This window comes from Ostrea edulis, chromosome 5, assembly GCF_947568905.1.
Source record: "Ostrea edulis chromosome 5, xbOstEdul1.1, whole genome shotgun sequence".
Taxonomy (NCBI): Eukaryota; Metazoa; Mollusca; class Bivalvia; order Ostreida; family Ostreidae; genus Ostrea; species Ostrea edulis.
In genome coordinates this window covers 91,913,183-91,937,831 of record NC_079168.1, presented here as the reverse complement: position 1 = coordinate 91,937,831, position 24,649 = coordinate 91,913,183, and the positions used below count along the sequence as shown (strand labels likewise).

At 35.3% G+C, this 24,649-nt stretch overlaps 1 protein-coding gene across 8 annotated transcripts in view; it reads right to left on the bottom strand.

The window, feature by feature from the left end:
- Nucleotides 1-24,649, bottom strand: part of LOC125649774 (serine palmitoyltransferase 2-like) — a 47,875-nt gene that overhangs the window by 10,654 nt on the left and 12,572 nt on the right. For all 8 annotated transcript variants that reach the window (XM_048877526.2, XM_048877520.2, XM_048877521.2 and 5 more), the window contains 5 exons: nt 20,231-20,385; nt 17,328-17,473; nt 14,832-14,956; nt 10,607-10,700; nt 5,333-5,438 (listed from right to left, as the gene is read on the bottom strand). In XM_048877526.2, coding sequence (XP_048733483.2) covers nt 5,333-5,438; nt 10,607-10,700; nt 14,832-14,956; nt 17,328-17,473; nt 20,231-20,385 — 626 coding nt within the window. The remainder of the gene's footprint in view (nt 1-5,332; nt 5,439-10,606; nt 10,701-14,831; nt 14,957-17,327; nt 17,474-20,230; nt 20,386-24,649) is intronic.

The following is a 24,649-nucleotide window of genomic DNA, read 5'->3' as shown; positions in this document are numbered from 1 at the left end:
GTATGAATCCGAATTTTTGTTGATGTCGTTCAACAGGCATGTGTATCATATACCCACAGTGTGAATTTCATAACGTTTCCACCAAATATAAGGAAGTTATAGCGATTTTAAAATCGTCCAATCAGAATTCAGCACACGTGCATGCACGTGCTGAGCAGTAATTCTAACCACAGCAATTTGTAAGGAGTACCAAGACACATTTAAACCATTAATATCAATAGAATTTGACGAAAAACAAAAACGTTATCGTCCTTTAAAAATTGAACATTTAAAAAACGTTGCACGCGCATGCGCGTTGGCATTTTTTGCTACACCAATATATAGATACACATATTGTCTACGTATGCTGTGAATATCATCTCATTCGCTTCATAGATAAGATAGTTACATACGTTTTAGCATTATCCAATCAAAATGAAGCGCACGTGCATGCGCGTGCAAATTGGTAATTTTGACCATGCAAATCAGTTAAGGGTCTCAATATCTACCTATGATATGAATTTCAAGCCATTTCAATGAACAACAAAAAAGTTAGACTGATTCCAAAGTTAGTGTACAAATTTCGTAATGCGCGTGCACGCGCATGCGTGCGCGTGCTGACAAAATAACTATTATTTTTCATATGTACAAATGATATACTATCATCCTATTTAGGTTTTATATCGCTTCCTTCAATATTCTGATTTTCCATTTTTTGTACCAAAATTGGAATGCACGTGCGCGCGCGTGCATGCACGTGCAGACAAAATGACTATCACTATGCACATCTACAAACGCTATACTATCATCCTGGAAAGTTTCATATTGATCCCTTTTGTAGTTTCTGAGAACACTACCGGACAAAAAAGTACTGGAGAAAAAGAATAATAATAATAATAATAATAACTAGTACTTATTGTAACGGGGACCGTTACAGATGTTCCCCAAAACATTCCCCCATTTAGCAAGTGGTGTCATTTATTTCAGTACAAGTTGTTTTGACCATTGCAAACTGTGAAACATGTGAATATATAACTATTTTATAACGTTCAGTCCATTTCATGCTAATACAAATCAGTTATAAAGATCTGAGAGTTTTCTGCACGTGCACGTACGTGCATGCACATGCATATACATAATTCGACCATCTCGATACATTAGAAGTCTTACTATATGAGTACAAGAGAAGTTTCACAACTGTTCAATGAAAAACGAGAAATTAACGCCAACTCAAAACTACAAAGACCCAAATCAATGCACGTGCATACACGTGCGCGTGAGTACCACACAGCAATTTTGTTGATGTTATTCAATAGACATTTGAACAATATACTTACTATATGAATTTGGTATCGATTGCTTCACTCATAAGAAAGTTATGGGGATTTCAAAATCGTCCAATCAGAATTAAATGCGCGTGCAGGGAAGTCATTTTTAGACTATTAATAAATTGAGAGGCCCAAAACATACCTGCAACCTAATTTTCAAACCTATTCATTGCAATCTCAAAATGTTATAGACCAATACTTAAATTTAGACGTCAAAAATTACAATGCACGCGCATTCACGCGCACGCGATTTTGATAATGGAAAATTTGTTGACACCATTTCATAGACATTCATATCATAGATTCTCAGGGTAAATTTGAATTCATTTCAGTTTTTAATTCAATAGTTATGACCATTTTAGTACCCGAAAATGAAAGAAAAGATATGCACGTGCATACACGGGCACGTGAGTATGACTCAGCATCAATGTTGATGTCATTCAATAGACATTTGATAGATATACTTACAGTATAAATTTCATATTGTTTCCATCATTTATAAGAAAGTTATGGCCATTTGAAAATCGTCCAATCAGAATTTAGCACACGTGCATGCACGTGCCGGATGGTAAGTATGACTGTACACTTTTGTTAAGAATATCAAGATACATATACAATACAAGTTTGAAAAGATTTTGACAAAAAACAAAAAAGTTATGGTCATTGAAAGAATTGAACCTTCAAAAGACAATGCACGTGCGTGCGCATGTGCGTTTGCAATTTTTATTACATCGAGCTGTAGATATTTGGCATGTCTACCTATCCTGTAAATATCATTAAATTTCCTTAATTGGTATGAATGTTATAAACGGTTTTGTATTATCCAATCAAGTTGAAGCACACGTGCATGCGCGTGGAGAATTGAAATTTTGACGATGCCAAATAGTTAAGGGTCCCAAGTTATACCTACCATATTAATAGGAAACGATTTCATCAAAAAATAAAAAAAGTTAGACTGATTCCAAGGTTTGTAAACAAAAAATCCAATGCACGTGCATGCACATGCATGCATTTTCAGACAAAATGACATTCGTTCCGCACATCTACATATGCTATATTATCATCCTAAAAAGGTTTCATATTGATCCCTTGAGTAGTTTCTGAGAACACTCGTGGACAAAAAAGTCCCAAGAAGAAAGAAAGAATAATAATAATAATAACTAGTACTTATTGTAACGGGGACCGTTACAGATGTTCCCCAAACATTCCCCCATTTAGTAAGTGGTGACATTTATTTCAGTACAAGTTGTTTTGACCATTGCAAACTGTGGAGCATGTGAATATATATCTATATTGTAACGTTCAGTCCATTTCATACTAGTTCAAATCAGCTATAAAGATCTGAGAGTTTTGTGCATGTGCACGTACGTGCATGCACGTGCATATAAATAATTCGACCATCTCGATACATTAGAAGTCTTACTATATGAGTACAAGAGAAGTTTCACAACTGTTCAATGAAAAACGAGAAATTAACGGCAACTCAAAACTACAAAGACTGAAATCAATGCACGTGCATACACGTGCGCGTGAGTACCACACAAGAATTTTGTTGATGCTATTCAATAAACATTTGAACAATATACTTACTATATCAATTTGGTATCGATCGTTTCACTCATAAGAAAGTTATTGGGATTTCAAAATCGTCCAATCACAATTAAGCGCACGTGCATGTGCGTGCAGGGAAGTGATTTTGAGACTATTAATAAATTAAGAGACCCAAAACATACCTGCAACCTAATTTTCAAACCTATTCATTGCAATCTAAAAATGTTATAGACCAATACTTAAATTTAGACGTCAAAAATTACAATACACGCGCATTCACGCGCACGCGATTTTGATAATGGAAAATTTGTTGACACCATTTTATAGACATTCATATCATAGATCCTCAGGGTAAATTTGAATTCATTTCAGTTTTGAATTCAATAGTTATAGCCATTTTAGTACCCGAAAAATGAAAGAAAAGCTATGCACGTGCATACACGCGCACGTGAGTATGACTGAGCATCAATGTTGATGTCATTCAATAGGCATTTGATAGATATAATTACAGTATAAATTTCATATTGTTTCAATTATTTACAAGAAAGTTATGGCGATTTGAAAATCGTCCAATCAGAATTTAGCACACGTGCATACACGTGCCGGATGGTAATTATGACTATACACTTTTGTTAAGAATATCAAGATACATATACAATACAAGTTTGAAAAGATTTTGACAAAAAACAAAAAAGTTATGGTCATTGAAAGAATTGAACATTCAAAAGACAATACACGTGCGTGCGCATGCGCGTTTGCAATTTTTATTACATCGATCTGTAGATATTTGGCATGTCTACCTATCCTGTAAATAGCATTAAATTTCCTTAATTGGCATGAATGTTATAAACGCTTTTGTATTATCCAATCAAATTGAAGCACACGTGCATGCGCGTGCAGAATTGAAATTTTGACGATGCCAAACAGTTAAGGGTCCCAAGTTATACCTACCATATAAATAGGAAACGATTTCATCGAAAAATAAAAAAGTTAGACTCATTCCAAAGTTTTTAAATAAAAAATTCAATGCACGTGCATGCACATGCATGCATTTTCAGACAAAATGACATTCGTTCCGCACATCTACATATGCTATACTATCATCCTAAAAAGGTTTCATATTGATCTCTTGAGTAGTTTCTGAGAACACTCGTGGACAAAAAAGTCCCAAGAAGAAAGAAAGAAAAATAATAATAATAATAAGAAACAGTAAAACCAATATGTTCCCAAACTTTGTTTGGGGAACATAATAAGAAACAGAGTAAAACCAATATGTTCCCAAACTTCGTTTGGGGAACATAATAAGAAACAGAGTAAAAACAATATGTTCCCAAACTTTGTTTGGGGAACATAAATATCTTGGTACCAGTAGAAAGATCTTGTCAAAAGAAATGCTCATATACAATATCAAAGCTCTAATATTTACCATTTAGAAGTTATGACCAATGTAAAAAAAAAATTAAAAGTAGGTCAAATGTCAAGGTCAAAAAGTAACGGAAAGGTCTTGTAACAAGGAATACTCATGTGAAATATCAAAGCTCTATCTCTTATTGTTCAAAAGTTATTAGCAAGGTTAAAGTTTTCAAAAAGTAGGTCAAACTCCAAGGTCAAGGTCACGGGGTCAAAAATGTTGGTACCCACGGAAAGGTCTTGTCACAAGGAATACTCATGTAAGTAAAATATCAAAGCTCTATCACTTACTGTTCAAAAGTTATTAGCAAGGTTAAAGTTTCAGACAGAATTACAGAATGACAGACAGGACAAAAACAATATGCCCCCCAATCTTCGATCTCGGGGGCCTAAAAATATAATGACAATTTTTTGGCAAAGGTTCATACTTTTGTAATGAAATGTTGCACATGTACTATACCCTCCCCCCTCCTTTCACATCACAATGAAATATTAAAGCAATCATTAGTTGCTCAATGTCACCATCAGACTAAATCTTATACACACACACCAGTCCAGTCATTGTACGACATCACTATCAGTAATCAATTTTTCATCATCATTTTTTTTATCTTCATAAATGATTAAAAAGAATTAGATCAATGAATAGAAACAATTCATTGTCAATTTTTCATCAATATAAAATGTCTAGTTTTGTAATTTCAAGTAAAATGCATGTGCTTTTTAAAATGTGTATAGATTTTCAAGATAAATTTTTATGGGAATATAAATTTTCTGACAATCACTTTAATGGTACATAGAGTATAATATATAGCTTCATTTCTGCCACATTTACTTCTCACAGTGAAGTAGATTGATAAAACAAACAATTTTTCATAAATTTATATCAACAGGTAACAAATTATTTACTGAAATTAAGACAACCTTCTTTTATCTCAGCCTATTTTGTAAGGAAGGTCTTCTAAATATTTAATGTACCAATGTAAAACAAGTTGAATTTTACCATAATGTTCATTGTGTCTGAGGTGAACTTTGTTTCTCCTATTCCTTGTTTCCTTGATTACCTGTAAACTCCTTCCACTACTATTAAAATCTTTTTCCAGGGCCGATGTGTTCTGGGCTGTTTATCTACAATTGCCTCTCGTAACATTTTCTCCAGATCTTTCATGCCTGTTGAAATTTTACATCATGTTTAAGTTCAATGAATTTTCCATAAAATTGCAGAAAATACACATATAGCAAGAATCCCATTTTGAGATATCAGAGGGATTGGAAAACGCTAATGAACAAATTAAACAAACACAATTATGGGAATTTTATCCTTCCTGGCAGTCGTAACACCACAATCATTTTTTTAAAATAAGTTTGGGTGAACAATATTTTTTATCATATGATCAACTACTGCATTTTTTCCAGTTAGTGGGAAAATAAATTTAACATTGTGGTCACCTGCTACGTGCCTTCAAGATGAATATAGTAGTCAGAAAATGGCTCTTAAAATCTATGTTTCTGTTTGTTAAACCAACTTTAAATCAATATCATCTTAATATAACATTTGATTTCTCCAACATCAGGCCACAAAAAAATTATGCTTATTATTTATGGTCACTCAATGAAAACTCTTTCTCCACTCATTTTTCACTATCTTGTGACTATGATCACGAACGGGAGTCATTGCTGAATCATACGTAGTACATGTAACGTCAAATCCCATTTAAAGATGACAGATCTGGTGTTGTTTTGCACGTTCTACAAATTCTAGAAGCCAGTTCTGATGTTTTAAATCATCTAGGCATATAATAAACAACAAGATGTGTTTGTGAAACACAAACGCCTCCGATAATGGCCAATTCCGAAGATGGCCAAGTCACAAGGGCAAATATCTTGGTACCAGTAGAAAGATCTTGTCAAAAGAAATGCTTATGTACAATATGAAAGCTCTAATATTTACCATTTAGAAGTTATGACCAATGTAAAAAAAAAAAAAAAAAAAAAGATTAAAAGTAGGTCAAATGTCAAGGTCAAAAGGTTCAATGCCCACCGAAAGGTCTTGTCACAAGGAATACTCGTGTGAAATATCAAAGCTCTATCACTTATTGTTCAAAAGTTATCAGCAAGGTTAAAGTTATCAAAAAGTAGGTCAAACTCCAAGGTCAAGGGGTCAAAAATGTTGGTACCCACAGAAAGGTCTTGTCACAAGAAATACTCATGTGAAATATCAAAGCTCTATCACTTATTGCTTAAAAGTTATTAGCAAGGTTAAAGTTTCAGACAGAATGACAGACAGGACAAAAACAATATGCCCCCCAATCTTCAATCTCGGGGGCATAAAAATTCATGCCTCTAAACACTTCTGATAGGTTTGCAGTTTAGCTGCATCTGAAGATGGCTGTACCGACATTGTGCTCTAGTGCCAGTATCAATGTTTTCAAATTATTCAGCCATATAATAAAATAATTATGGACATTTCTTGGTTGCTTTAGTTATCCTCAAAGTACACTATTCACCTCACCCTCTACACTATTGTATATCTAAGGTAGGTATTCTAGGAATTGTATAAACCTCCAATAATATTTGTATAACATAATAGTATCAAACTATTAATACAAGAGGTCCATGGGCCACATCACTCACCTAAGACACTCTGGTCCTTGTGTTGTTCAGCTGTGACTCAGGTGAGCGATGTGGCCTATGGACCTTTGTATCAACACTTTTGATTTTAAGACATTTGATTTTCGTAATCTTGATTGACACAAAATGTTTTGACCTCATAATGTGGCCCCAACCTCGTCCCAGGGTTATGATATAACCATGATACAAGGTAAAAAATCATGAAATGAAAATATGTGAGAAATCTATATACAGTAAAATATCTCTATCTCAAAGTCTGAGGGACCTCGAAAAAACTTCGAGATATCCGATGGTTTGAGATATCCAAAATCGATCGTGGATATTTTTTGAAGGAGGGTATTTGATGTTTAGTATGGGATTTGCATTATAAACAACAACCCCGTTGCTGTTTCTTATAGTATAATACAAGTTGATAAATTAAAATTGTGGAATTTCAAAGAGAAACATTTCTTTTTTTAAAATATATATAAACATCCAATTAAATTCACAATGTGTTTCAAAATTAAGATGATCGTGCCTGTATGCTTACTTTAAGTTTACTGATGTCCAGGCTCGACTGGGATGTAGTTATTGCGTTGTAATGAAAGAACCTATCGCATAAGAAACAAACAAAAAAAGACAGATTTAAAAAAAACCTTTTGAATGTTTATTAAATAAATTTTCGTGTTTTCTCTGTACTAGTTTTAATGATGAAGCGTGTATTATTAAATGCATTATCGTTATTAAGAGCATTACCTTCAAGCATACTTCGACGATTTTGTGCGTTTATCTAACCCACATGTTAATGATAGAGCGTGTCATTTATCGCAATTCACCTTTGAATTAGAACGCTTTACCCGATATAGTATTGCGTTGTGTGACGACACAATTGAATGAGACGATTGAACAATTTGAATGACATGTTTGATGTAATACAACAAGAGTTTTCATTGGCCGATTACAGCCCGCCCACTTTCTCGAGCGGATTCAGTGTAGCTGGAGAACTGTACATAGCTCTCTGAAAAGATTCACCTCGATTTACGGGTCACAAAAAGCTGCGGACGGTTGAGGCCTGATATCGGTGTATTCTTGTGTTACTGTCTCATAAACTCAATATAAAAAAATCTTAAAATATTTTCCTACTATATACTTGTGTCCAAACATACCTTCAAATATTCATTAAAGCCACACACGACCCGAAAACTCGCAGCTTCAAATGATTTCATTTGTTGACGTAGCCATGTTAGGTAGCCGGTCAATTCGAACTCTTGCTATTGGTATCTATTCATAAAATCGGTTGTAAGTTATGTATTCGCTCTTCATTTATTATCAACACGAATAATTAATAGAAATTAAAACTTTTTGTACCAGTTTTTGTAATTAGGTAAAATAAGCTCTAGATGAACGAAAATGCTACATAAGCCCATTAGATGGAGATCGGCCGGCGCGGCCGCTCATGACTAATGAAATCCGCACTGCCGTGAGTTTAGCTTTTTGAATAATTATCATTTAATAGGACTGGGGTGGTATATTGTTTAAACAATTTAGCTAAAATATTTGTGGGGTATTAGTACACATCTAGACGCTATTGTGCCAATATGGAAATGAACCGGGATTCGAATTGACTGGCTACCTAACATGGCTACGTCTACGAACGAAATCATCAAAAGCTGTGATCGAGTTTTTGGGTCGTATGGGGCTTTAATAAATATTTGAAGGTATGTTTGGACACTAGTATAGTAGGAAAATATGTTATGATTTTTTTAATATTAAATTTATGAGACAACAACACAAGAATACAACTTTTTCTCTTTCTTCCTTTGAAGTTTTTTTTTCCATCTAGCATCTGGCCGTCATGTTTTCAAATGCTGACTACTCCCGTATAAGGGAATTTGGGCGGACTTATACATATGGACCAATGAGAGTTTCTGTTGCATTTCGCAATTGTATTACAAACAGATTCAATTGTGTCGTCACACAACACAATACTATATCGGCCAAAGCGTTCTAATTCAAAGGTGAATTGCGATAAAACACCATCCCTGGAATCGGGTGTGTTAGTTCATAATTGGCGGTGAACTTTAGCCGTAACGTTGGAAGGCTTCACTAATCACCCAAGCTGTTGAACCATTTATTGCGACCTGGGTCTACTGGGAAAAGGCGAGCGTGGATTAGCGGTCATTAATTATAATTGATGTAGCCACGGGTGTGAATGTGTGACTTAACCACGCCAGGTATGGTAAGCAGAGCGGAAAATCAACTGCAATTCAAGATAAAGCAGGTGAATTTAGGGTATGGGACCTTGAAAATACTTCCGACATTAGCGGCGTATTTGAGATCACCAAGTTCGAAATATCAGAAGTTTTTTTAATCATTTATATAGGGAAAACGGCCGGGACCGGCGGTCGACTTCGACTCAAGCGGGGTATTCGAGATACACCATATTTGAGATACAGATATTTTACTGTATAAACAAAATATGAAAGCCCTGCTTTAAACAGTTCAGGAAATATTGTCTAGATTAATTTTTCTTATAAGCAAGTCAAAATCCAAGGTCAAGGTTACAAGGTCAAAAACTTTCAAGTTGGATGAAGGGGATTCGTTAATTCAAATGAAGGGCCTTGCTCCCTCCAAAGGGGAGATAATCAAGAAAAGGGCAAAAAATTGTGTGACTAAATCATATACCAAAACATTTAGAATAGATTTTTCCCTCGTTTCGTAGAATGGCAAGAAAACATTGTATGATAGAAACATATCAAAGTGCCTAGAAGTAGACAGGGCCATAGGAAGCCACAATAGTCTAGAGTTTGGTCATTCTAAGCCAGCTAGTGCTTCACACAAGGTGCTTGAGTTTCATTTTTTACATCTCAAAATTTTCATAGGTTACATCATGAAAGGTGAAGATAACAGTGATCAATCTGATAACTCCTATAAGCAATACAAAATAGATAGTTGGGCAAACACGGACCCCTGGACACACCAGAGGTGGGATCAGGTGCCTTGGAGGAGTAAGCATCCCCTGTTGACCGGTCACACCCACCATGAGCCCTATATCTTGATCAGGTAAACGGAGTTATCCGTAGTAAAAAATCAGTGTGCCAAGAATGGCCTAACAATCGGTATGAAACACGTCACATCAGACAGCATTTGACCTAATGATAGGTTGTATTGGCATATCATTACTGTCATTATTCAATTTTTAGTACTACAGTCCAGCATTGCTCCAGAGACATTATTTACACTTGTGTGGACACAGGTTTCCATAGTTAACCATCTAAGGTTTTTCCTGAGAGGCTTTTAACGTCGATGATGGGGATTCAACATTTAATAAATACTTAAAATAAAAAGCACTTAATTTTATTTTGTTTGTTTCACATATTTTTCATAATATGTTGTTGTTCATAATAAATTATGGCATGTTACATGCATTTGCATGGCGTTGCATAATAAATACCAGCTGCTCCAACTCCCTGGCTTAATTACTGCTTTATGGTAGTTATTTTGTGAAGATTTATAGTAGGGGGGATATTGGAGATAAGGAGTAAAGATTATATTTACTGGCTAACTGCCAATTTATTAAAATATGTGTTCAGATGTATAATGTCTTCCATATTGTATCACTATATCAATAGTTCTGATACAAAACAAATTCTGAATCAATAGGTGGCACAGCTGTTCACTTGCTGTCATTGTGGGGATCAATCGCTTTTGGAAATTCATTTACTCACAGTTGTGTTTGAAGGTCCGGATTTTTGCACCAGACAGGCGACAGCCCAGAATTAGAGATGCATGGTTTAGTTCATCACTCAATATCAAACAACCCTGAAAAATTAAACAAAACTATTGGTGTAATGAATGATTTTATTTTTTTTGAAAAAAAAAAAAACGTAGGATCAAAATATATTGTATTAGCAACATTGTTAATGGCAAACGGTATAAATATTGATTTGCACATTCCGAGTTAAGACCCTTTTTTTTCAAATTTGCAGATTGCAAATTTCTATCTTATGATGTACCGATCAACTGTGGTTTCATGAAATTTTGTGGGCATCACAATGTGTATATATTTCATGGAATAATCTTTTATATTCTTTCTTGGGGAGCAATAATTGTACTTTGTTGGTCATTTGATTTCATGGTCAGGTACAAATGCAAATACAATGAAAACACAGGTGCTTCACATTTTAAAAATATATAATAAAACTGAACTGTCTTTCTGTAAGGGAATAGTTTGTTTACAGAAAAGAGGCAATTCAGCTTTATTATATATAGCACCTGTGAATGAAAATTGGAGTTTAAAACAAGAGGTCCATCATTTATATGCATAGTATTCATGTTTTATATTATATATTTACCTGTCGTTGACATTGTACTACCTTCAGTTAGTTGTTTATTTACACGTACATCTTATTTGACAGTTTCTGCATATACCCACATGTTCAATCATCAAAACAATCTTTAATTTTCGTAACCTTGATTTTTGTTGGATAATTATCCGGAAGTACATAATTTAACCTCTATGGGTGGTACTAAAATATGGGTTAAGTTCATACCCTCATATTCTATTCAATATATTCAAAGTTAGGATTTTCTATTGTCCCAATTTAGTATAAATACCCTGATTTTCGTTAGTTAGTTGGGGGACTTAGAAAGCATTAACTTGCTGTAAGTATCTCATTTTAGATTCAGGCTTATTAGGTATTTACCAGGTTGCACTAGTCTTTCTCTGATGGCTCCTGTTAAATTATTTTAGACCCCAAAACCTAAAAGTTAGGTAAATAAATATCCATAATTTAGATAGGGTTTTCATTTTCTTCGACCTTTCCCCGTCTAAGTTAGGTAGGATAACTTGCCCCTACCCTGGGTTGGGAGTTGGTTTATTATCATTATATATACATATACTTTATATTCAGAGATAGCATTTTTTCCTTATCATTTTTGTATCATCATCGAATCTTTTATATATTTTTTTTTCTCTCTTCTTTGTGTGTTGTGAAATAAATGTCTTTGTCTGTTAAACTGTGTTGTCACTACGGCTGACTAAAAGTGTGAAAACATACCCAAAGAATAAGACCATGCAAACAGAATTCAAATCCAAAAGAACCTGGGAAATAATACAAATTAGGGTGCGGGTGACCAATTATATAAAATTAAAACAATTTTGTTATGCAATCCTATGTCTTTTTAGACTTTTATATAGAAGATACTATCAGTTCTTAGAAATAATGGACAGTAATTGTCAACTTATTGGACAGTGCCAGGTAAACCCAATACCTTATTAAATGTCTACAAGTAGGATGAAAATAAGAGAAAGACAATACATTTGTCAAAGAGAGCCCTACAGGCCTTGATCAGTTCTTTCTCTCACAGATCGGACAGTTTTTGGCTTATATCCTTTACAGAGTGTTAAAACGGTAAAACCCTTCTATCACCAGAGGTGCCGTTAGGTACCAAGGATTTTAATCTTATTACACAAGTATCACTATAGTCCCAAGGGCTTTGAAATCCACAAAAACTTCCTGTTCTAAGCTAAAGTCTAAGATTCAGCAAAATTATAAAACAAGGTGTGTTCTTTAAACTTTTAAAAATGCCCTCGAAAAGTGCCTATACTGATGAAAGGCTTTACTTAATATATGCAAGGCCTTTTTTTTTTATTGAGTTAGTTTATGGATCCGCCGCACTGATTTTTTGGGATGTTGGAAAAAAAATAAAATGGTTTTTCACTCCTTTTTATATTTCCGACGCTGTAATTTTTCCTTTTCACAAAAAAAAAAACAAAAAACAAAAAAAAGAAAGGAAAGAAAATAGATTCCGCTGGACTGGATATTTGGACAGACGCCTCCGTCGATCGTTGAAATCTCGGGACAGTCCATAATAGTCATGTGTGGAATATCAGTCAACTTCAGCCGGTGCTAACAATTATTCTGCACCTTAGTAACAATGCTTTTTGCTTCCAATAAGTTATCTGTTTATGAAACTAGCTTCTAATTAGCATTAGTTATGCATTGCATACCATTTAGATATGTAAATCCCAAAATAAAAACAAACACTTGTTTTCAGATGGCATCCATGACGTATGTTGGGTTGCACTAATCACCTAAACAAGTATAACCCTACCTGACCTTGCTATGCATACATTTTGCCGAGGATACACTTTTTTCTTATTAATGAATTTTAAAGAAATATTCTTCATAATTAATATGTGTAATTCTTCATATATTGAAGGACGTTGAAAACATATTTAATACATTATTGAATTCATTCATTGTATAAAATGGGTGGGTGTAAATATAGTCCGGGACATATGTCCCGCGATGTCCGATATTGATATTTGCCGATTTAATGTTTTATGTTAGTGTTTCTTTCAATATCTTACTAAGTGTGTTTTAAGACAATCACCAAGTGTCTTCATGGTGAATTTGGTGTATGAAAATTGCCTAATTATTTGATAAATGACTTTTATTTATTCTTTTGGGTGTAAAAGTAGTCCCGAAAATTTTACGAAGAAAAGGCATTTCCGGGTTTTGTTTTCGCCTTGTTTATGCATAAAACATTTATAACCTTTACGTATTGTGCTCTGTTGATAATCATAAGACACCCTTATTTCTAGTTATTTTGTCTGATTAAACAAATTAATCTGATAAACGGTTCTTAAACCCAATTTTCCCTCGGGACATCGCAGCTAATTGGGATATTAATTTAAGAACCGGACTGAGATGAAAACATTAAATCCGCATTCAGGTAAGGGCTGGTAATAAGGCGGTATTTATCATTAATATTTATAATATAATATATCACTTTGTTACAAACTCAAAATAATCTAACAGCAATGCTAATGTACATGTATTTAATAGAAGTTAAATGTAATGTAATTTATATATAATATCGTGGAAGGATCAATAATTGAACAGATATTGCATGGGGGTTGTCGCTATATACCACCGTCTTAAGTTGACAGTGAAGAGAATATTGAAGTTGATAATAAACATGGACCTCAAATCAAGTTCATTTTTATTACTTAACATTTTGTCATTCGAACTTTTTTTTTTTTTACCTCCTCCGAACAGATTTGAAAATTTTGAAATCTGTAAACCAATTTTTAAAAAAAAATTGGCCTAACATTAACACAATATGATTAATTTGGATTTGTCCTTGAGTCAAACCTCTGAGGTTGTGAAACTCATAATTTTGATGCATCCTTTTCTGCTTTTCCTAAATATACATTTAGCTTTTTATACTGTATCAGCAAACTTAAAGAAATCTTTCAAATGATAAAGACAATAATCACTATAATAATTTTGGCTCAACCCTAGAACCAAACCCTTATCCCCTAAGAATTTACAATTTTGGTAAAGGACTAAAAACTTCTAAATATCTATTTAGTTTCAATTTGGTATCAATAGCAATAATTATTTAAAAACGTTTTACACATAAACACTATATAATACCATGTTTGGTCCTGCCTTGGGGTCAGGACATCTACCCCAGGGATTATGAAATTTACAATTTTGGTAGAGGCCTTCCTCCTCAACATCACTATGCATTTAGTTTTTCTTACAGATGTGTGGTTGTAGAGAAGAAGATTTTTGAAAACTAATCAAATTTTGACAGATTTTGCCCTGCCCCTAGGCCCCTGGGGTGCAGGAGCCCTGAAATTTACAATTTTATGCTCCCTTTGTCCCTATCTTCATAACAAATTTGAAAACAATTGGAAAAGTAGCTATGAAGAAGTTAAAATGTTCAATTGTTAACACATTTAATCACTGACCACTTTGACCCCATCCTGATACCAAAACCCTGACCCCTAGGATCATGAAGATCAGGGATAGCTGTCGACAAATTCATACACAAATGAAATCAAATTCTTTGACAAAATTTGATAAGGTGAAAATTAATGAATTTTATCCTAAGCATTTTCAACTTCAAAAGATTGAATGCAATTTTTATATTCACCTTTCCTACAAGGGTGGGAATATTCATAGAATTGGTAGCAAACCCCATGGGTACAGTGAAGGCATCCTCTACTCCAAGATAATCTGCCACAAGTCTGTCCATCTGTCTGTGAAGGTCAAGGTATCCTAAAATCAAAAGATAAATGGGTGTTGAAAGTATCAAAACCGAAGGATTTCATGAAATGTTTTTGCTGAAAATTCTTTTAATTTAATATGATGCATACATGCATTTGATATAATCATGTCAATTTATTAGAGATGTGCGATTTTACTGGTATATTGTCTAATCATGTCAATTTATCCCAAACTGGACTTTCCTTTACAGTTACATGTAACAAGAGCCAAGTACATGTATATTGCCTCTGCTGAGCATCCAGTGCTCAACTATCACTCTAAAGGATTAACCCACTAGTCAGAGTTAAAAGGAAGGTCATGTGTCTAACACTACCCCATTGTCCCGACTCTCCTGGAATGTCAGCACCTGTGGGGAAAAGCTCTGGGGGCAATCACTATTACCCACCAAAGACTACCTGGGCCCAACATTGGGCACCAAATGTAATGGTCAAATATATGCCTCTGCTGAGGATTGAAGCCAGGACCTCGGGCATGACAGTCCAGCACTCTACTGCTGTCAGGAAGATTAATATAAACTCTCTTCAATAAAGTGTAGAATTTCAAAATTTTAATTGTAGTAGTTAAGACTGGTTTGATCACAGACAACAACTATCTGTAAGGCTGAGACTAAATGTCGAAATATCAATAAAATTAATCCGAGTACTTCACAATACATGTATTGGTAAATTTAATGAAATATTGAATGGGAAGCCTTACTTGTTTGGTTTTTATTTAATCATGTAAAATCAGCCAATCAAATAGCAGATCATTTTCAAAGCAGTTGATTGTTTATTCTCACATGATCACCAGTGTGAGAACGACTTTACCCATGTGAGACAGCCATGTGAGATTTTTCTGTCTCACACTGCTGCGACGTCATTTGATTGTGACGTCATATATTTTCTACGATTTACGATACACGGTGAAGATTTACGTTACACGGTGAAGTAAAATATTTTGCATTGTTTTCTTTAAATTTTAATGTAGTGTAACAGGAAGGGAGAAAATGCAACGGACCAGACCGGGATTCGAACCCGGGCCCCCTGAATCTCTAGTCAGGTGCTCTACCAACTGAGCTAACTGGCCACCTGTGATCGAACCCGGCCGACCGCTACATTCCTCCCTCCTTAAATGTCTTCACACCCTGAAGACATCAACCTAAGTTCTTATTTGCCCCTGGGAGGACTTTCACCTCCAAGTCCAGGGGTGGTCAACGGCACCAAATCTGTAACAGGAAGGGAGAAAATGCAACGGACCAGACCGGGATTCGAACCTGGGCCCCCTGAATCTCTAGTCAGGTGCTCTACCAACTGAGCTAACTGGCCACCTGTGATCGAACCCGGCCGACCGCTACAGTAGTATAGCTTTCTGGTGGACAACCATGGGTTTTTTAGTTTACACCTACAGTGTAAACCATTTTCGGGTAAGCTCTTTCTGCCTATCTAAAATTAGTTTTTGCAATGAATTTCAAATGAGGATTTTGATAATTTAGAATTTTCTCAAAGCTCCTAAATTTATGCACTAAATTTCAAAGGAAACTGTAGTTTGAGTAAAATGAATTATGTGTTTATACAAATGTATGTATAAAAAGTCTGTTGATTTGTAAACAACATAAATTACACACTAAATGTAATTCTTGTGCACAGAGAGCAAGAGCACAACTGATTAAAGTTGCTTGCTCAAAGCTTTGCAGATTATCTCCCTTGGCTGATGACATTATTTTACATCGACTTGTCAAACTTCTGTCACAGTGACCGTGGTCAGTATTTTCAGCATCATGCTCCAGTGTACCGCATTTAATTGTAATGTAAGGACACAGAGAGGTGTTTCTAATGTACCTTTTCCCAAGGGCAGGGTTTTATCCAGCTTTTAGATGTTACTACCCATTTCATATTTTACTGGAATTTTCCAGAATGCACTTTGAAGAGGAGGTTTAGTTTTTCTTTAAAGATATGCAGTCATAGAGAAGATTTTTGAAAATTGGTCAATTTTTGGCATATTTTGCCCAGTCCCTAAGGCTCTGGGGTGCAGGAGTCCGGAAATTAACAATTTATGTCCTCCTTGTCCCAAAGATGCTTCATACCAAAATTGAAAGGAATTGGAATAGTAGTTATCAAGAAGTTAACAGAGTTATATTGTTCACACATTTAATAACTTACCATTTTGGCCCCACCCTGATACCAAAACCCCTACCCCTGGGATCATCAAATTTACAATTTTGGTACCAAGATTATCTTAGTGTGGGGTATCAGATTTTGACCCATTCATTAAACGAAGCTGATCACACATTAAAAAGCAAATTACTTAAATTTGCACTAAATTTTTATATTAACATTCTAAATCAATTTAAAACAATCCCGTGGAATTCATGAATTCATACTACCTAATTCCTGCCGACTGCCACATGTACCAACTCCATAGTTTGTAATGGCTTCCTCAACATCATCAGCACAAGGTCCTGAGTTCTGAGAAAATCCCAGATAATTATAGGAGCCAAAATTCAGGACTGTTGACTCTCCACCAGTGTAGCTAGGAGTAATTGAATTTAAACAGTGATTAAAGAACAATTGATTTACAATTCAATATGTGTATTATCAGTATGTTTACATGTATTTATTTTGATACTAAATCTATTTGTGCCATTTATCAATATCCCTACAACATACCTACATGTATTTACTCTTTCAAAAATGTGTAATTTACAAGTATCCTGTACCAGTTTTAATTTGCCATACACAAAGGCAGGAAAATAAATGTGTAATCTACAAGTATCCTGTACCAGTTTTAATTTGCCATACACAAAGGCAAAAAAATAAAAGCCATACTTCAGCCCTGTAAATTTTCCAAAATCATAGATGAGATTTATGTAAACTGTCATCATTATGACATCACAATCCTTTTGACTTTTGTATTATAATTATTATAGGATTAAACATTCTTTTTGAAGAATTTATCGATGTGTAAACTCCGGACATTTTACTCACAAACTGAATAAAAGTGCGAAGCACTTTTATGTTAAGTTTGTGAGTAAAATGGCCGGAGTTTACACATCGATAAATTCTTCAAAAAGAATGTTTGATTCTTATAATTCCAATTCATTCACTTCATTAACAATTGCAAAAATTTGAATAGTTTCCCCACGCTATGTTATTTGTTTTCAGGCGTGTATGAATACATCGCGTTTTCGGATTTATTGATGTATAAACTCTTGTTCAGCTTTATTTTTGTCCAATCAAAACACTTGTAATAAATAACATTGGAATTATATAATGTTAAAATCTGTGTCAACTTCACAAAGTTGAAATGCTTTTTACTTCCATATCTAAAGAAATTATTATGCATGGATAGTACAATTATATACACAAGAATTCAAGTATTCATTCAATATGTTCATATCCATTTATTACATTTTGTACAGAATATGGAAGGGTCACTTGGATTAGCCAAGTGCCACTAACACCCTTGACAGCACAAGTAAACTACAGAAATTAGAGGCCACTTGTGTTTTTTACACCTCCAGTCAATAGTTTCCCATCTGGCCAGTCAGTCTTTTTCACACCTGGCCAATCTTGATCACCCATCTAGCCAAGATTCTGGTCTTCAAAAAGTGTCCAGTATTATAAGGGTAAATTACACGTTTGTTAACAAATGTACTTTAAAAAGTGGCCGGTGTGTGGTTTTCAAGGGTGGCCGGTTTTGTAAGAATTTCTCTGTAAGGAAAAGTTAAGATTTTTGCCGGGACTTTGAAAATCAGCCGATATTCAGGGAGAACCGGTTTTCTGAAGGACCGGTTTGGAGAAGTTTCACTGTATCATCATACAAGCAGCTTGGTTCAGAAAAAACTTTACAAAGGTAATGACTAAAAATTCATTAATTATCAAACTCGACTACTGCTTCGGTTCAGGTGAGCTAAAAATATGAATTATCTACTAGTCAGAGGTTTTACGTCTGTCAAGGTTCTTTAGGTATTGAGCAGACCAAGATTTGGTCTACAGACTGACAGATTGACCTTTGACCTGAAAATCAATAGGGGCAACAACTGTACAAAGTTTGGTAACTGTCAAGCAAAGGATTCTTTAGATATTGAGAAGACAAGGCTTAGTCTACAGACCGACCAACATGTGGAAAACAATATGCCTCCTCTTTTCCAAATGGGGGCATAAATATTGTGCTTTGCATTACCCATCTGTAAGTAATGAATGTGAAATAGGTTTTAATGATAACGCAATCGAGTCACGTGAATTGCTCTTCATCATCTGAAAAATGATGGAGACTACCCATAATGCTTCCGGAATATGTCGCCATCACTGCGGAATACTTCAATAACAACCCCGTAGATAATTTGGAAAGTACCACAAATGATTTTAAATTACAGATAAGCTTTCCAATATCTTCGTTCATTTTGTTATATTTATATTGCAAATCGCATTTTCCTCTATGAACCAACTAATTTCAGCGCGCGACACAATCCGTTCACATTGACTATGAACGAATTATGAACTAGCTTAAAGCATGCGACCGTGAGAGAGTAATGATTTGGAAAAAAAATAAAACATCTGTTACAAAGATCTCGTAAGTCACACCTTTGGATTAAGATTGTAAACTTATGTGGATTATAATCCCAATCTTGCGGTCTCCTACCTCCAAAATACAGTGCACCTTTCAATGTTGATAAAAGGCAGGGTGAGACGAAATGTGACGTCATGTCTATGTGTTGACGTTCGTCACAATAACTACTGTGACAGAAGCCAGGAGTTTGTTTTATGCAACAAAATAGAAGCAATGTAAACAAATGGTGTGTTAGTAAATAAATATAAGAAATGGACGTCACTTTTGAACTGTTCATAGTCAAATATGAACGGATTTGGATTTGAGGCTAGCGCGATTCACAGAATTTGCCTCAAATCTAAATCCATTCATACTGACCATGAACAGCTCAAAAGTGATGTTCATTTCTTAAGTGGATAATTGCTTGATTTGAAACAAAAACAATCACAGCTAATGATGACGTCACAATGCACAGTTTACATCAACCGCGTTATATTTCCCGCGTTAAAGCCTCAAGTCGTGTTGTAAGATGTTATGGGTCTTCGCTCATCTCAACAGTCACACCGTAAACATATTATATCAATAGAAACATGACACTTTGGAAATGATATATTCTTCCTCCATAACCTATACATGAATATTGTGAATAAATGATTTCGTTGAACCTGTTGTTTTACAGTTGCTTGTGGTAGTATCTCATACCTTTATAATCATCAACACTCTACATATTACACTTACTAAAAATGCCAACGGTTGTCTTTACTCTCTCTGTCCATGACCACCATTTTGGCCCCAGGAACACTACCAACTGGGCGGCAGAAACAGTCCTGGATGCGCCGGTACACATACCAAGAATAAAAGCTTTCCCATGTTTGATACAAAGGCACAAAACCCTACAAGAAAATAGACCAACTTATGGCAATATGCAAAGCAATCAGGACATTACAGAACTTGCGTCAATTTGTATTCAAGGCCATATTAAACAAGAGGCCCATGGGCTACATCGCTCACCTGAGTCACCTTGGCCCATATCTGAAGACTTTCCATATATATTTGCATGTAAAACCTTGGTCCCTATTATGGCCCAAACTACCCTTTGCAAACTTGAATCTACACTATGTCAGAAAGCTTTCATGTAAATGTCAACTTCTTTGGCCCAATGGTTCTTTTAAAGCTTTTTTCTATATTTGTATGTAAAACTTTGACCCCCCCCCCCCACTTGTGGCCCCATCCTACCCCCCGGGGACCATGATTTGAACAAACTTGAATCTGCACTATGTCAGAAAGTTTTCTTGTAAATATCAGCTTTTCTGACTCAGTGGTTATTGAGAAAAAGATTTTAACTATATATTTGTATGTAAAACTTTGATCCCCCTTGTGGCCCCATCCTACCCCCGGAGCCCATGATTTGAAGAAACTTGAATCTGCACTACGTCAGAAAGTTTTCATGTAAAAATCAGCTTTTCTGGCTCAGTGGTTCTTGAGAAGAACATTTTTCCTATATATTTGTATGTAAAACTTTGATCCCCTATTGTGGCCCCATCCAACCCACGGGGCCCATGATTTGAACAAACTTGAATCTGCATTATGTCAGGAAGCTTTCATGTAAATCTCAGCTTTTCTGGCTTAGTGGTTCTTGAGAAGAAGATTTTTAAAGTTTTTCCCTATATATTTGTGTGTAAAACTTTGATCCACCCCTTGGGGCCCCATCTTATCCCCGGGGGCCATGATTTGAACAAACTTGAATGTGCACTATGTCAGGAAGCTTTCATGTAAATCTCAGCTTTTCTGGCTTAGTGGTTCTTGAGAAGATTTTTAAAGTTTTTCCCTATATATTTGTGCGCAAAACTTTGATCCCCCCTTGGGGCCCCATCTTATCCCCGGGGGCCATGATTTGAACAAACTTGAATCTGCACTATGTCAGAAAGTTTTCATGTAAAAATCAGCTTTTCTGGCTTAGTGGTTTTTGAGAAGATTTTTAAAGATTTTTCCTATATATTTGTATGTAAAACTTTGATCCCCTATTGTGGCCCCATCCAACCCCAGGGGCCCATGATTTGAACAAACTTGAATCTGCACTATGTCAGGAAGCTTTCATGTAAATCTCAGCTTTTCTGGCTTAGTGGTTCTTGAGAAGAAGATTTTTAAAGTTTTTCCCTATATATTTGTGTGCAAAACTTTGATCCCCCCTTGGGGCCCCATCCTATCCCCGGGGGCCATGATTTGAACAAACTTGAATCTGCACTATGTCAGAAAGTTTTCATGTAAAAATCAGCTTTTCTAGCTTAGTGGTTCTTGAGAAGAAGATTTTTAAAGATTTTTCCTATATATTTGTATGTAAAACTTTGATCCCCTATTGTGGCCCCATCCAACCCCAGGGGCCCATGATTTGAACAAACTTGAATCTGCATTATGTCAGGAAGCTTTCATGTAAATCTCAGCTTTTCTGGCTTAGTGGTTCTTGAGAAGAAGATTTTTAAAGATTTTTCCTATATATTTGTATGTAAAACTTTGATCCCCTATTGTGGCCCCATCCAACCCCAGGGGCCCATGATTTGAACAAACTTGAATCTGCAATATGTCAGGAAGCTTTCAGGTAAATTTCAGCTCTTCTGGCCCAGTGGTTCTTGAGAAGAAGATTTTTAAATGACCCCACCCTATTTTTGCATTTTTGTGATTATCTCCCCTTTGAACCCTTTGAAAGGGACATGGCCCTTCATTTGAACAAACTTGAAAGCCCTTCACCCAAGGATGCTTTTGGCCAAGTTAGGTTGAAACTGGCCCAGTGGTTCTGGAGAAGAAGTCGAAAATGTGAAAAGTTAACAGACGGACAGACAGACAGACGGACGGACAGACAGACGGACGCGGGACAAAATGTGATCAGAATAGCTCACTTGAACCTTCGGTTCAGGTGAGCTAAAAATGTTTGTTTCCCCTCTCCCGACCCTAAATTTCAGAGGGTCAGTAGGTAGGTAAAAAAATGTTTAGCCAGCAGAATTTCATTTAGTATGAAATCCCCATAACCATTAACAAAGCCCAATACCAAAACATCATGAAGCACATCATTTCACATATCCTCGTCAAACTCATTAAGTCAGTTCTTGTATAAAGTTCTGCTTTGATTGCCAAGTTTAGCAATTAGGGGAAGATGTTGATACTTCAGACAGTATTCCATGTATTTCAGAAATGCTCATTATCTAACCACTGAACATAGACACTTGGGTTTCATTGGATTTATTCTGCTATTTATGCCATATGTAACATTTAACCGGTAAATAAAGTCCGGTAGAATGTTGTAACTACGGACAATGGTGTTGTTATTTCGGACAAATGGTGTTATAACTTCAGACAGTTCGTAAATTCGGTTGCTGCTTATTTTGTGGTTCAATGGCATTTTATGCTTTTGCTTTTGCACATTATGTTAATCAATATGTGGTAGTGATTTCGATTTTGTTTATAATTTTTTCAATCGTAAGCTTATCGGTAGATCTAACTTTTACCTGAGAATGTTTTAACAGGACTTGATTTTACCGATCAAACAAAATGAACGCCAACATCTTTTACATGGTCATGTATTTAAATCAACCAATCAGCGCTGAGGTACACATGCACATATAATTACAGTCAAAACTGCCATAGCGACCCACTGTATTAAGCGACTCACTGTCGTATGTGACCATAAAAAGTTCCCCCAAGACGTTACTCTATATATTGTATAGGGGTGAAACGATACAGTACCTTCTCGATTCAATTCGATTTTCGATACTTTAGTCTCGATTCGATACAATAGCATGTTCCAAATTTTTTATAATGCTTAGATTTTTTAATGTTTATTGTATTTATTGCTCTCTGCAGATAAATTCTACATAATATAAAAGTGTTTAACATAAAGCAACACTCTTATCACTTGTCCTAAAGCCGAACTGTTACCATACCCAGGATTTATACATTGGGGGTGCATTTTTCAACTCGACTGTGTCCATTTTGGTACAGCAAAGTTTACTCGTACGTTGATTGGGCAATTTTCAATTCCATTGGCCAATCAGAAACCGTGTTATCAAAAACAATGTATGCTATGATTCTAGAACTGTATCGAACCGAAACAGACCCGGAATAAATCAAACTTCGAATCGAGACCTCTACATCGCGATTCGGCCACATCACGATGCATCCTTTCACCCCTAATATTGTACCTGTATTAAACGACCACCTGTCTGACACAACCAACGACCATGATTTTTACCACCTTTTCGTGTATTTTCACGAAATTTTACCTCTATTTAACGACTGTACATTTTACGATTACAACGCGATTACTACTTTCGATTTCGGTTGAGCCAACTATTCTAGAAATTATCGTCCCTAACACTTTCGTTTTCAAATACAGTTTGGCGGTGATCTTGTTTAGTTGGCCCTCTAAATAAATTATTATACCCAAGCTGTCAACATGCAGTGTCGTGTGTGGTTAATTGATAAAACCAGAGTTGTTGTTTATTTAACAAAATCAAGGATCAGGGAATCAAGGCCAGTGTATTTGAAGGTGTGAATTTCCACAATCTTTAAGAAGTGACGGGTAGGCTAGATCGGAAATGAAAATCTACCACTTGTTATACCATTATCTTCAACAGACTGAAAAATCTGCCCAATTGTGATATAAATCAGGTACATCTTGTGCTTAGGACTGAAATTTTAAACGGAGTATTCGCAGTTTTCCTGCATGAGATACTCGAGGTTTCCAGAATAATGACCGGAAGTAGAGGCTCACTTCGACATGTCCCGAGTATTTGACATGTCTGAGTTCAAGAAAGTTGCCTGCATTAGTTCTAAGCTTATAAGATTTGCTGTACATGTACAATGAACATTGTGATTTATTTAATGTTTCTCAAATTGAATAACATATTTCCAGCATGTATTGTACAAAAGGAGAGGCAACACTTCACCATTTGCTTTCTTACCACAAGCATTGCATTTTTTAGTTACACTGTACAAGTAGGCTATACATAAATACTCTTTACAACAAAGTGTTTATAAAGTTTTAGAAAATTTACATGCAGTTCATAAATGAGTTTTAAATCTCATGTAAATGTGTAATATGAGATGCATGCAAAGTTTATCATTCTTAAACAGATTATATGTAATTTTTGATGAATATTAAAT